At 35.7% G+C, this 15306-nt stretch overlaps 1 protein-coding gene and 2 long non-coding RNA genes across 4 annotated transcripts; all 3 read right to left on the bottom strand.

Moving 5' to 3' along the window:
- Positions 1 to 1052: 1052 nt before the first annotated feature.
- LOC110896284 lies at positions 1053 to 2418 on the bottom strand. The gene is made up of 3 exons (XR_002567804.1): positions 2341 to 2418; positions 1808 to 1862; positions 1053 to 1324 (listed from the first exon to the last, which is right to left on the bottom strand). It is a non-coding gene; the product is annotated as an uncharacterized LOC110896284 (long non-coding RNA).
- Positions 2419 to 7249: 4831 nt separating this feature from the next.
- Positions 7250 to 8662, bottom strand: LOC110896285. The gene is made up of 3 exons (XR_002567805.1): positions 8537 to 8662; positions 8004 to 8058; positions 7250 to 7521 (listed from the first exon to the last, which is right to left on the bottom strand). It is a non-coding gene; the product is annotated as an uncharacterized LOC110896285 (long non-coding RNA).
- Positions 8663 to 11629: 2967 nt separating this feature from the next.
- Positions 11630 to 14703, bottom strand: LOC110893815 (probable inactive receptor kinase At1g48480). 2 transcript variants are annotated; one of them, XM_022140948.2, is made up of 3 exons: positions 13240 to 14580; positions 13082 to 13158; positions 11630 to 12435 (listed from the first exon to the last, which is right to left on the bottom strand). In XM_022140948.2, exons 1-3 carry the CDS (start codon positions 14552 to 14554, stop codon positions 12406 to 12408), a joined length of 1422 nt encoding a protein of 473 aa, XP_021996640.1. In that variant the 5' UTR covers positions 14555 to 14580; the 3' UTR covers positions 11630 to 12405. The 2 variants fall into 2 exon arrangements, with proteins under 2 accessions (XP_021996640.1, XP_021996639.1); XM_022140947.2 differs by lacking the exon at positions 13082 to 13158 and having other exon boundaries at positions 13240 to 14703.
- Positions 14704 to 15306: the final 603 nt, after the last annotated feature.

Genomic DNA, 15306 nt, shown 5'->3' with positions numbered 1-15306 from the left:
CTTCAAATATTCAAATACTTGGAAAGTTAATTACACGAAAATACATATATGAACATGCTTTTGTTATATCCCGAAACGCGATGCGGACAACGGACAAAACGGACATCGGACAAACCATTACATAAATATACATATATATTGACGAAATAATATATTTTTAGACCTTTGATAATATGTATTTCAATACTCCTAAATTCTGAAAAGTATAAAATAAATGGTCACTAAGTGTAAATACATAAGTATACAAGTATATTGATACGTATAAAAATACATACAATAATACACTTGCTGAAATTGCAAGAATGCAAGAAATGTACATGTACACAAATACGTATAAATACGACATAAATACCGACAATTAAATATACAAGTAACGTACATACATGGTATATATATACGTATAAATACGCAAGTACATAGTAATGTACACAAATACACTTGTTGAAGTGTACACATACAAAGGACATTATACATGTACAACAAATGTAATATGATGTTAAACATTAGTATTTTTAACTATTATATCTAGAAAAGATATACATATATATTTGTGAAACAAATATATACAACTAAACCGAGCATACTTATACATGTGAACGAGGTTTACTATACTTCAAATATATATTTGAAGAATATATAACACGCAATGAATTACGCTTGTGCGCGGCACGGAGACACTTATAGGCTAGACCCACTTACACCATGTGGAACACGGAGACTCCCCATATGGCCCCCCATACTTATTCCTTTATGTACTTAACTTAAATATTTTATCCCAAGCACAATACACATACTAGTATTTTACCAAAAACATAAATTGTTACCTCATGGCGATCTAGGAGCGAGCACACTTTCGAACGAGCCGTCGGTTTGAGTTCAAGCATCACATCATATGCTCGAATCCCTCAAACCTTGGCTCTGATACCAACTTGTAAGGCCTGCTTTTTCGTTTTTATAAAATAACATACAAGGGCGATTTAAAGTATAACTTTTTAAAACGTCCCAACTTTACCCGATTTAAAGATTGCAAAACTAGCAACACTAATACATACTTTTAACAAAATTTGGGCATGACCCGTCCGTAAGACGAGCGTATCCCTGTTTTGTACAACTTCCAAATGATAATGTTCATGACCCGTTCGTCTAGACACGACTAAAACCCATACCATCAAGTTTTGAAAAGTATGACTACTAACAAGATTTTTGCAAAATAAACAATTAATTGACCAAAAACATTAGTACAAACTAGCGGAAGCGCTTGGTATGACATATTATGAACACGTGCTCGCTCCAACTCGCCAAGTCGCCTAATTTGAGGATTTACCTACATTCAACAACAAAGCTTTAAAAAGTTAGTCATAATACTTATTTCGCTTACAATACCAATATTTTAGTTACATTCGTTTATATGCTTTCATTTCTCTTACGCATTCGATTACCCAATTAAATGGATATGGCATATACTCTCATAATGAGATTCAAGTATACCACTTGCGACCCGATAACATCGGGTTATTTGCTTTCAACATAAATCTTTCATTCTATCCGTATAACGGATGGAACATCATAAATCCATAATTGCATTCGTGACCACCCATTCTAAACGGATGGCACCTTATTCTTACTCGACTTGTTCAACTCGAACCGGTCGATTTGCATAGCTTGTTATAACCTTCGTTAACATGACCAAATCCGCAAGGGATTTGCTATCTACTTACTAACCACCATAATCATTATAACAAGGGTTGTGCTTCGTGATTATTAACAAAAAAAATTTAAGTAAAGTTTTGTATGCAATGGAACATACCTCGATCTTGTGAGCCTTCCGATTTTCTTAGTACTTGAACCTTCTTCCTTCACGCCTATATCAACACATTCATTCATGCGTTTAGTACCCCAAATTTCATTCCATTATTTTCCAAATTACACATAATTATTCTTTCAAGCATTTCATCAAACATTTGGCGGGTTTCGTATTTGTGGGACACTAAGTACAAGTCTTCAAAGCATAATTCCTATTAGTTCATTTCAAAAATTCATCAACAATCAATCAAGTTCATAATATTCTTTTACCCTACATTCATTTGTCCAAGATTCAAGTACTACAACTTCATCATAAACCAATTTACTCATGATCACTTCTAATTTTTCATCATTCTATATCTCTAATATTTCATGTTAAATGGGTTTATGCAACTACTCTTTCAAATGATTAAAATCACACATAAACCTTATCCTATAGTGATATTCTTACATCTAATCATACATATTTTTGCATAAACACTTGGTTGGGTTGAAACCCACTTCCCATTATTCATCAAAGCATGAAATTGAACTTACCAATCTACCAAGTATGATGAGATAATCGAAAATTTAAAGGCATGCAGCTGATTATCTTTGAATTTCTTTGTCAATTTGTTGAATCTTTCTAGAACAAGGGTTTTGCCGTTGTTTCTCCTTCCCTGGTCGAACCAAACACAACAGAGTGTGTGATTTTGGTTTTTAATTCTATTAACCCCTTTCTAATTAAAATTTTTCACATCTACCCCTCATAGTTTGTTATGTGTTTAATTTAATTCACTTTTCCATTACCTAACTATGATCTTGTCATATTTCATTAACCATGTTAAGTTGATTATTTATTCTTTTACTTATTTTATGTTAATCATTTTTGGGGTGTTACAAGTCTACCCCCCTTAAAGGAGGTTTCGTCCCCGAAACCTGAACACATAACAAATTAGATCAATTCTACTCTAAATTTTTCATCTATCCATTCACAAGCTTACTACAACATAAATGCATTCAGGACCTTGGCAAAAGTTTCATTCATGCATAAACATATTTGTGTGCATTGTCCCTACGTTCTTAACTTAAGTAAATTGCTTTAATAATCACATATAAGTCAGAATCTGATCCAGAGCTCTTATTAGTGTCGTTTTCATTTTATAATGCCGGTTCCTAGCATACATCATCACTAGCACTTCGTTCCTTGAAATTTATTCCAATGTATATTATTGGTCGTACAAGCTTATGTTTACGGCTTGCTTCTATCTTTCTAATTAAGCGTATCATATTCATACATTTACTAATATAAATGAATCGATTTATTTCATTCCACTCACGAATCATGCACAATATAATTCATTGTTGTAATCATGAGCAAACCCCATTTTCCATTACTAACGTTCTTCAAATTACCTTCTTATTCATATGAGGGCTTAGCATATCATTATACGTATACTATAAACATTTAATGACTTAGGGATACTAATACAAAGCTACCCACTTCCTAATTACTTTTTCATTCTTAATACGAGTATAAAGCATCATTCTACGGTTACTACCGTCACTTGAACTAGTTGCAACTTTGAGTTTAGCCTCAATTTTAATCCTTCGCAACACTTTATTATTAGCTCTTTGCATGAACTACTTATTATACTAACCTCGACTTTATTGTACAGATCAGTTATCTGTGTGCCGAATCGATCCGCTTCTTTATATGTACCTTCCGTACCAGAATTGGTCTCATTCATTCATGAAATATGCTTCCACTTGTGAGCATCCTTCCACTAGCCTTATTACTATCACCTCACTCAGAATTCCTTCATATTTATCTATAAATAAATAGTTAGCACATAACCTTTCATAATTGTGTCCTACATGGTATTTGTTCGCCTATTGTCTCTTTCACAATTTTCTCACGTACATGCTAAAATATATCGTACATTCCATTTCTTACATACTATCCCTTCATTTTATTGGTCATTACGCCAACTTTCGCAGTTTGACCTTTCAGGGTCAGACTAACACCCCTTACCTATTGTGGTCGCATTGAGGTACACGTTTGTACTTTATACTTGCATACTTGCAAGGACTTTATTCACTTCGTTTGACTTTTCGGAAGTCCAATTGTAAATACATTCTTACTTATGTGAATCAGTTATCCTATTCCGACACATCATTCTCTAGTTGAGCCCCAAGCTCCTATATATAAAAAAATATAATCTTTTATACATACCTGGCGCGGGTCAAATCCCTTGACTCGTTATTCATACTTTGCGAAGTTAATACTTTCCAAACTGCGACAATGCATGCCCAAACATTATGCTCTCCTACGAGTAACAAACTTGACAAATCGAACATTAAATATCAGGTTCAAACGGCGATCGCCATTTGACCCCTACGACTCATTTGAGTTTCGTTTTTAGTTTTTATTCTTATTTGTTTAATCCGTCTTCATTCACGTATTCGAACTTTTAATTTATTACCTTTCATTCTTACTGGTTTGATTGGTGCTTGCTTACGGATCCAACCTTTAATTCCTTACATGGTTGAATCCACTTCTCAGATTCAAACATTTTCACCCATACCTTTCGTTCTTCTGTCGTATCATTTACCATGTCATTTCTTATGATATGTTTTCGTATTAATCTTCTACATTCAACATCAAGTGTTGGGTTCTAGCACTTAATTCCATGTCCTAATTCATGTAGCGCGTCTCAACGCGACACTCTACATCCTATTTCTAGTGGTGTTCCCACCCTTCTTTCTTAGGTTTGTTTTACATTCAATTGTAAGTTTAAACTTTTCATTCTTATCTGTCTTTCTTATATTGATCCGATCCTTTAAGAATCGTTAGACCCCTTTTTACTAGCTTGACCGGACATAAGTGAGATGATTCTCGTGTTTTTCTCGAGCTTCAGTCAATACATGACCATCCCTTAATATACCATTTCCATTTGTTCGTTCATCGTATTTGGTGTTAATTCACCTACATTCTCTAACATGTCTCTTACTAATGAGTATCCTATATTACACGTTGCATTTCTTACGTAATGTTTCCAAAATTTGTAAATAATTATTATTTACTGACTTCTACGATTTGACCCTTTTAAAGTTAACCACACTTAGTACTTATTGTACATAAGTATTGTTGTACACGTTGTACTTACTTTCAATTCGAATTTATTTACAAAATGTCTTTAGCTAACATCTCAACTAATATTCTTTCGATACCTTTCATCAACATTACCAAGTTCTCATTTCCGCCTTAGAACTTCTCAACTAAAATTTATAATCGATTTACCCTAATAATGAGGCCTTATCGGTTTAACATTATGCCAACAATTTCAACAAAACGTACCATAACATTTCTCATTTATTTATACATTTCACTTTGATTTCGAATATTTAAACACGTATACACCTTCCTGTAGATAAATTCGAAGTGATTACGAAATCACTTACCTTTAGTGTTCATGTTCATGTTCGCCTCATTGCTTCCTCTTACCCCGTTTGCCATCCATACTAGAATCAACTGATAAGATTTCCATCCTTACATATTATTACATTCGTAACATTGTTAACTTATGTGAGCATACACACAACTATTCATTTTCTTTCTATTCATAAGTTAATTGACTTTCGTTAGTCAAATTTTGTATAGACGAGACATTCATTATTAGTTATCTCATTTCCAATCCATACAACTAAACTATCGTCAAGCATAACACGTAAATCACTTAATACATAACACATTAACTCTTTACTTCAACATTTGTGTCTAATGGCCATTCCATGATATCCCTATACTGTTGACTTTTAGATAGTCAACTGTCTTGATTACACACTTCAAACTTTTGAACATGTAATCATCTAAATATGATAGACTATAATATTAATATTCTATGTATTTCATACATACAATTTATGTGATCCTCCAAACAATACAAATATATACATTCACTTTCACGTACTTTCACATGCTAATGCTTCCTGATTCTACAAATAGTAAATATCATTCAAGTTAACTATATAACATAATTCCAACATACCCTTTACTAATAAGCTCGTATGATTCGCATTTAGCACATATTCACCGCTTAATCATAACAAGGCAAATCATAGAATACACATAAGCATCACACCATTCAAGTACAAGGTACAAGCCTCTAATGCATAATTCTGATCAAATCATACGTTCATCCGAATTTTCATACGAATTCCATCTAACTCACATTCTTCAAATTATTTTCACCACTAATCTCATCATTTTTATATTCATTTATTAACAATTCCGGTTCCTTCACATATCCAAGTACTTTAGTCTATATTTACTTTCTTCATTATTCATTATCATACGTTTCAAACTCCACTTTATACATTCGTCATTCATTTCATGCCATTCCATACGTACATTCGACTTTTACAAATTTTATCCTAATACTATCATTTATTTTATCCGTACATAGCTTATTTTGCCTCATTAAGACTCAACGGGACCGCGAATGAGACTTTCGAGAAGTGTATATAACTAATCATGAAAAATATGGAAGTTTTGGCGGACAGCTTTTACGCAACATCATGTTTTGCGTTTAATACTAATCATAAACTTTTCTATATATCATAGTTCATTAGTCCGTAATTATTTCATTCGCATTCTTACATTTTGAATTTGTTTTGCTCTTTTTAAATTTCATAACTCAACTCGTATCATTCGATTCATCGCTTTCCACTCTTACGAATCCATTCTATCGTAGCCACTAATCGTGGTTACATATTTCTTATTAGGCCTTATATAGACCCTACACGAACATTTAATAGGCCCTCGAACAATTTGGAAACTCAAAATACGAAAAACCAAAACAAAGCAAAAATTCTCAGCGGACTTGATTTCCTCTAACCGTCGGCGACGGCCTCACACCCCGTCGGTGACGGGCTCCCTAAATGTGGCGTCGGCCACTTGTCCGTGAGCAGCAACTTAGGGCGTCGGCCCAAAAGGGGGGCGTCGGCGACGGCTGGAAGCCCGTCAGCGACGACCTCCCGATTTGCTGAAACGCTGCTGAGCTATTTTTTTTCTTTTTTTGCTGATTCGACCATTTTCTGGGTTCATTTTCAGCCATACGGTTCCTGAAACTCCCCATATGGCCCCCCATACTTATTCCTTTATGTACTTAACTTAAATATTTTATCCCAAGCACAATACACATACTAGTATTTTACCAAAAACATAAATTGTTACCTCATGGCGATCTAGGAGCGAGCACACTTTCGAACGAGCCGTCGGTTTGAGTTCAAGCATCACATCATATGCTCGAATCCCTCAAACCTTGGCTCTGATACCAACTTGTAAGGCCCGCTTTTTCGTTTTTATAAAATAACATACAAGGGCGATTTAAAGTATAACTTTTTAAAACGTCCCAACTTTACCCGATTTAAAGATTGCAAAACTAGCAACACTAATACATACTTTTAACAAAATTTGGGCATGACCCGTCCGTAAGACGAGCGTATCCCTGTTTTGTACAACTTCCAAATGATAATGTTCATGACCCGTTCGTCTAGACACGACTAAAACCCATAACATCAAGTTTTGAAAAGTATGACTACTAACAAGATTTTTGCAAAATAAACAAGTAATTGACCAAAAACATTAGTACAAACTAGCGGAAGCGCTTGGTATGACATATTATGAACACGTGCTCGCTCCAACTCGCCAAGTCGCCTAATTTGAGGATTTACCTACATTCAACAACAAAGCTTTAAAAAGTTAGTCATAATACTTATTTCGCTTACAATACCAATATTTTAGTTACATTCGTTTATATGCTTTCATTTCTCTTACGCATTCGATTACCCAATTAAATGGATATGGCATATACTCTCATAATGAGATTCAAGTATACCACTTAAGACCCGATAACATCGGGTTATTTGCTTTCAACATAAATCTTTCATTCTATCCGTATAACGGATGGAACATCATAAATCCATAATTGCATTCGTGACCACCCATTCTAAACGGATGGCACCTTATTCTTACTCGACTTGTTCAACTCGAACCGATCGATTTGCATAGCTTGTTATAACCTTCGTTAACATGACCAAATCCGCAAGGGATTTGCTATCTACTTACTAACCACCATAATCATTATAACAAGGGTTGTGCTTCGTGATTATTAACAAAAAAAATTAAGTAAAGTTTTGTATGCAACGGAACATACCTCGATCTTGTGAGCCTTCCGATTTTCTTAGTACTTGAACCTTCTTCCTTCACGCCTATATCAACACATTCATTCATGCATTTAGTACCCCAAATTTCATTCCATTATTTTCCAAATTACACATAATTATTCTTTCAAACATTTCATCAAACACTTGGTGGGTTTCGTATTTGTGGGACACTAAGTACAAGTCTTCAAAGCATAATTCCTATTAGTTCATTTCAAAAATTCATCAACAATCAATCAAGTTCATAATATTCTTTTACCCTACATTCATTTGTCCAAGATTCAAGTACTACAACTTCATCATAAACCAATTTACTCATGATCACTTCTAATTTTTCATCATTCTATATCTCTAATATTTCATGTTAAATGGGTTTATGCAACTAGTCTTTCAAATGATTAAAATCACACATAAACCTTATCCTATAGTGATATTCTTACATCTAATCATACATATTTTTGCATAAACACTTGGTTGTGTTGAAACCCACTTCCCATTATTCATCAAAGCATGAAATTGAACTTACCAATCTACCAAGTATGATGAGATAATCGAAAATTTGAAAGCATGCAGCTGATTATCTTTGAATTTCTTTGTCAATTTGTTGAATCTTTCTAGAACAAGGGTTTTGCCCTTGTTTCTCCTTCCCTGGTCGAACCAAACACACCAGAGTGTGTGATTTTGGTTTTTAATTCTATTAACCCCTTTCTAATTAAAATTTTTCACATCTACCCCTCATAGTTTGTTATGTGTTTAATTTAATTCACTTTTCCATAACTTAACTATGATCTTGTCATATTTCTTTAACCATGTTAAGTTGATTATTTATTCTTTTACTTATTTTTTGTTAATCATTTTTGGGGTGTTACAGAACAAGATGGGTAGATCTATTGGGCACGGGCGAGCACCACTCATGGGTCCTTGTGTGGCCGCATGTAGTGCTTTTGTTGTCACAGCCAAAGTGAATCGGTGCTAAATCATCAAGGGTTGAGTGTTTCCTATGTCGTCACACATATTAATGTCCTTGCAAAACATTAATGATCAACGATTTCATAGACACTTTACATACCACATTTTTACATAACGAACTTTCAAATGTTTTTAAGATTCATTTGAATACGAACTCAAAACACATGAATTCACCAACTTCTGTTGACGTTTTAAACTTACATGTATTTTAGGGAATTAAGTGGATCTTGGCGAAATGGTTATCACGAAGAATATGGTAGTCAAGAAAGTGATGTCATCCATTTTGAAGGGTTTGATCCATATATCTCATCCTCGAGTGAGATATAGGAGGCAAAGCCTTAGTGTTTAAAACTTTATTTTGAATAAGTCTCCTTTGTAAAACTTTATAACTTGTGTTGTCTTTTAACTTCAAACAACTTATGAATTGTATCTTTTATCTTGGTTGAATGGATGATCATCATGCTTTTTATTCAGGTAGTTTGTTTGCTTATATCTTATGCTATGAAAAACGATCAAGTTCACACCGTGCGCTTCCGCCTACGAGCGGGTGTGACACTTTGCTTGTGACTGTCTCCCTGATTTTATGTCAATATGTGGTTCCATGAGTACATATTTGTCTCTATTCTTCTATGTTACTCTTTCACTACTTCTTACACTATTTGGCACATATCTATTTTTATATTTATAGTGTACTTGTTGTGGAGTCGGGGGTCTCTCTGGAAGCAGCATCTCTATCCTTAGGGATAAGGGTAAGGTTTCCCTACATCTCACCCTCCCCAAACCCTACCAATAGCATCGCTATTGGTGGGATTTACTAGGTATGATTGTTGTTGTAGGATCTCCGTTATACACCTTTCAACTCTTAGATCGTCAGCTCAGTGTCAAATCAGAATACCAATTACCGACCTTCATCTCATAATCTATACATATAATAAAAGAAACCAATTGATGGACACGTGTCGATACGAGAGACATCTATTTTTTAGTTTTCTTGCCATATATTTATGTTTATTTTTATCTTAAAAATTACAAGTTTTAAAATAATTTATCAAGTTATCCCATATTTTAAGTCGACGCTTATCTATAACTATACCTCTATATTTATATTTATCTTCTAATATAATCTTTATACTAATCTTTAGTTTGTTATATTGCGAGTAAATTGCACAAAACGTCCTTTATGTTTCCTCAAACTTGCAGGTTACAGTCTTAATGTTTAAAACTTGCTAAAAACATCCTTTAAGTTTATTTTTGTTGTTGGTTTAATCCTTTATGACTAACCAAGTTAATTATCTCAGTTTATTTCCCTCACATGCCTAACATGTGAGGATCTCACTATCATTTGATGACCGACATCAACTAACTCGCAAAATGGAATGGGGATGTGGTGCAAACGCAACTGCCTGAAACCCAAGCAAAATTGTCTCTGTTTTCACCGGAGATGTAGTCCAAACACAATTGGATCTCTTAAATTTATGGGGTCATTCACATGGAGCAAGCCCCTTTTCATTCCGAGCTATCAACATCCACTCGGAGGAGTGATCCAGCCCGCGTTTCGCTGAATAAATGCCAAACAAGCCATATTTGCAGGTTGATAGCCTCATGTTAGTTCTGAATGTGAACTCAAATTGAAAAGTGCATATCATTTTTTGTAATTGTTTTCCTCTTTAGTTTTGATTAGTTGATTGAGATTACATGTATTAAGTAGGGAAGAATAAAAACTAATATTTAGATACAAAGCAATGGGTCATGAATGGGGAAAGAAGAAATAAGTGGATTTAATAGACTTTTGTAATACATAAGTTTTTAACCTAATAATAGAAAAATAAAAAAAAACAAAGTAAAATGTTCTAATATGTAAATAGTATATCAAAGTTTTTTTTTTTTTTATCAAAAACGTATTTTGACGACTGTGTGTGTTAACTGATTACATTATATTTATTCAAGCCGTGTAGTACACGTGCTTATTCAACTCATGTTATACAAGGGTAATTAAAGATGTAACTTTTTATTATATAAAAATATATTTAATCAACCCGTGTAATACACGGGGTTCTAACCTAGTATATGTTATAATCATCCCTGATCTCACATTTTTTTTATATTTTTAATAATTTTAAATAATAAAATATAAATAAAAGAAGAGAGAGAGTTAGAGAGGAAGAGTTATGGGAGACTTGAACACGGAAGGGGTGAGAGATTGGATGGCGAGGGGGTATAGTGTGTACCACATCCCACATGGCTCCCAATCCCCCCCCCCCCCCCCCTTTCCCCCCCAACCCCTCTCTCTCTCTCTCTTAGCAGTATCAGATTGTCATATATTAATGGTGGTTCACTGACAGAGACAAAATCTTTAAATACTTGCGTTTGGGAGATGTTTTGGGTTCAAGTCCCACACATGACATAAATTAAAAAGAAATTAGAGGTTCAAAAAAATCAGGTTGCCTTATACAATTATTCTGATTGTTCAATTAGATACATGTATTGATACTGTTATTATTGCCTACTACAATTATTCTGATTGTTTAATTAAATACATGTATTGATACTGTTATTATAATTTTTTAATCAAGCATATGTTTTAAACAAGTGTGAAGCCTATAAATTCAAACTAGACATTAAATATACACACAAAAAAAAAGTTGTTCCATACAAGAAAAAGAATAAGTTAAGATAAATAACAAAAGTTTACATAAAACAAAACAAAGAATAGCATTGAGATTTCAAATTACAATTTACTCAAGAACCTACAACATCAAAACGTGTATATAATCAACATTTCCAAAATCAAAACAATAAATCAAAAAACAACAAATTCAATCAGATCCCAAAGGGATCACGAATCACTCACGATGTCATGTATCGGGCTCGGGCCATGTTGCTGCAAACCACTCGAACCGCCACAAAGCTCCTCAATTTGGTTAGACACATCGACCATAGCCGGCCTTTTATCCGGGTACTGAGCACAACATTCGATAGCTAGCTGTAACAACTGAACCATATCATCTTCAACATTCTGATACCTTAGAAGCTCGAGATCAAAGACCTCAGAGGTCCATTCTTCTCGAACCACGGACTGAACCCACCTTGGGAGGTCAACCCCTTCATCGTTTAGTAACGCGTGTGTTGGTGCTTTACCCGTTAGAAGCTCCAATAACAACACTCCAAAACTGTACACATCTGCTTTTTGGGAAACTTTGCGTATATCGGTTACCTCTGGTGCACGGTAGCCATCCACACGGGTCGGTGTTGCATTGGGACCCACGAGTTGGGCTAGACCGAAATCAGAGACACGGGATTCATATGACGTGGTCAAGAGGATGTTTGATGATTTTATGTTCCCATGGGAGACTGTCGGTCCTTGTGCGTGTAGGTATGTGATTCCACGAGCTGCTCCTAGGGCTATGGCGGATCGTGTTTCCCAATTCAACGGTGTTCTACCCGCTCCTCGGTTTCCTGTATAAAATTAATAAAACCCCCCATAAGGTATTATGTATTATTAATCAACAATCGATATAAATACAACCATAATAGTTTGAAAACAAAAGAAATCTAATTTCTATTTAACTTAACCCTACGTTGAGATCTAGTTAATGATAATTGGTTAATATTAGAGTAAATTGCCATTTTAGTCCCTGAGTTTTTGTCAAAATTTTCATTTTAATCCAAATAGTTTTTTTTCCTCCTCTGGGTCCTGACTTTTCCTTTTTCTTGCCATTTTGATCACATTGCCTAACTTAGTCTAAAAACTAGGTTATAATCAGGGGTATTTTTGGCATTAAATTATTATGAGGTTTATAAATTATGTTGTAAACTACCCCTAGTTATCACTACACAAGAGCTATGCCAAAAATACCTCTGGTTATAACCAGATTTTTAGACTGAGTTAGGCAATATGATCAAAATCGCAAGAAAATGAAAAAGTCAGGGACCCAGAGGAAAAAAAAACTATTTGAACTAAAATGACAATTTTGACCAAACCTCAGAGATTAAAATGGCAATTTACTATTAATATTAATTCAAACCACCCCATTAATTATCTTAACTTTTACTTCATTACCAAACAATAACATATGATAACCAGATCTAGCAACTTAACAACCTTTTTATTTGAAAAAGACACTTGACCACCCACATTAGTCACATTAGCAAACATAGAGAATCTAGATCCACAATTCCCTGCACAATAATTCTAGTTTGAAATTTACAATCATGATAAAAAATTAAACAACAATGAAATGAAATGAAATGATGATTTACCATGTAACAAAGCAGATAAGCTTCCCATAGGCATGTAATCATAAACCAAAAGCTTTTCTTCCCCATTGCAATAATAAGCTCTCAAAGGAACCAAATTCTCATGATCCATTGCTCCCACACCTTCAATCTTCTCCCTAAGCTCCTTATCCGCCATCGTAACATCCTTCAACCGTTTAACCGCCACCGCGAATCCCATCTCAAGCACTGCTTTGTACGCGGTCCCAAACGTCCCTTTCCCTAGCACCTCCGCCGATGCTCGTAACAAGTCCTCGAGATCAAACTTACCTAACTCCTTGTTCTTGTTAAAGAACACTAACTTCTTACTAACCTCCCCGGACTTCCCCTTCGCCCCGCCCCCTCCTCCAGCAACCGAGGAGGATAACGACGAATAACTATCCACATTCTCCCCAGATTTAACTTTCGGATTCCGATTCTGATTCTCCACCTCAATTTCAACTTGCTTATTTTCCCCTACATCCTTTGAACTTGTCACATCTTTCTTACCCCTCTTCTTACAACAACAAAAGAATAAAATTAATAAAACCAAAATCACACCCAAAACAGATCCGATCACAATTCCGGCAATCGCTCCACCGGATAACTTATCTGAACCCGACCCGGATCCCGACCCGTTACACGCCCTAAGTGGGCCTCCACATAACTCATTCCCGGCAAAAGCCGTATCCGGAAAACCCGAAAACTTCTTCGGGATCTCCCCAGTTAACCGATTATTTGAAACGTTAAACAACGCGATATTGGTTCGGGTCAGATCCGGGATCTGACCCGTTAAAGCGTTGTTTTCCAAATACAATGTAGCCAACCGGGTCAAGTTATTAACCGAACCTGGAATCTCACCGGAGAAATTATTATTAGCAAAACTAACTCTAACAAGATTAACCAAGGGCGAAAACAAATCAGGAATCGGACCGGAAAAAAGATTATTTTGCAAATAAAGATTCCGGAGGTTCACAAGGTTAAAAATATCGGTGGGGAGTGGACCGGACAGGGCGTTGAACCGGAGACTGAGGGTGGTGAGTTGGGTTAAGTTGCCGAGAGTGTTGGCCGGAAGTTCGCCGGAAAGACCCATTCCGGGGAAGTGAAGTTCGACAACACGGTTTGTTTTGTTGTCGCAGACGACGCCGGGCCATGTGCAGGGGGTGGCGGGTTGGGAGATGTTCCAGAGGATGGAGCGGCCACCCACGGCGGAGCGGATGGAGAGGATGGCGGATCGGTCGGCGGCGAGGTCGGAGGTTGTGGTAGAGATGAGGGTGGAGAGAAGGAGGAGGAGAGAGAGGAAGAGAGGGGACTTGTCCATTGTAGAGAGAGAGTGTGTGTGGGGTGGCAGTAAGAGTGCAGGAAGACTGGAAGAGGAGTTTATTTGGGTTTGGTTTTTTTTTTTCCTCTCTCTCTAGAAATGTAGAGAGAGAAAGAGAGAGTGAATAATGTCGACAACTGGTTGTGGGTATGTATTCATCAGAGAAAGTATGAGATTCCAGATTTTGAGAAAGATAGATTGATGGATAGAGAAAAAAAAGGTTGATTTTTAATTATTTTATTATTATTCAGGATTAAAAAAGTTGATTAAAGAATGATACTTATGGCAAAAATAAATGGGTTAAAGTGTCGGAGCGAATCAAGATGGTTAATAATATCAAAACTTTACAGTGGGATTGGAACTCGAACCCTAGCTCCGAAGCCGAAGTGACTGAGCTGCTTCAGCTTCTTAATGATATTCATGACATCGATTGGAAGGGAGGTCCATATAATTGGATTTGGAGGCCTGATGGGGACGGCGTTTTCAGCGTGAAATCAGCCAAAAGCCTGCTGCTTAGTTCATACGATGCTATACAGATTCCGAAGTTTAAGGGGAAGGTGTGGGTACCGATCAAATGCAGGATCATGGTTTGGCGAGCTGCTCTCAACCGACTCCCAACTAACACTGAGCTCATAAAACGGGGTGTTAATCTTCTTCATTCAGGCTGCACTTTCTGCCAGGTTGGTACCGAAACAGCTTGTCATCTTTTCACAGGTTGTTCGTATTCGAATGAAGTGTGGAATAGGATTGAA

The sequence above is a fragment of the Helianthus annuus genome, chromosome 12, assembly GCF_002127325.2.
Source record: "Helianthus annuus cultivar XRQ/B chromosome 12, HanXRQr2.0-SUNRISE, whole genome shotgun sequence".
Taxonomy (NCBI): Eukaryota; Viridiplantae; Streptophyta; class Magnoliopsida; order Asterales; family Asteraceae; genus Helianthus; species Helianthus annuus.
The sequence above is the reverse complement of the archived record's forward strand: the minus strand, read 5'-3'. Positions and strand labels throughout refer to the sequence as shown.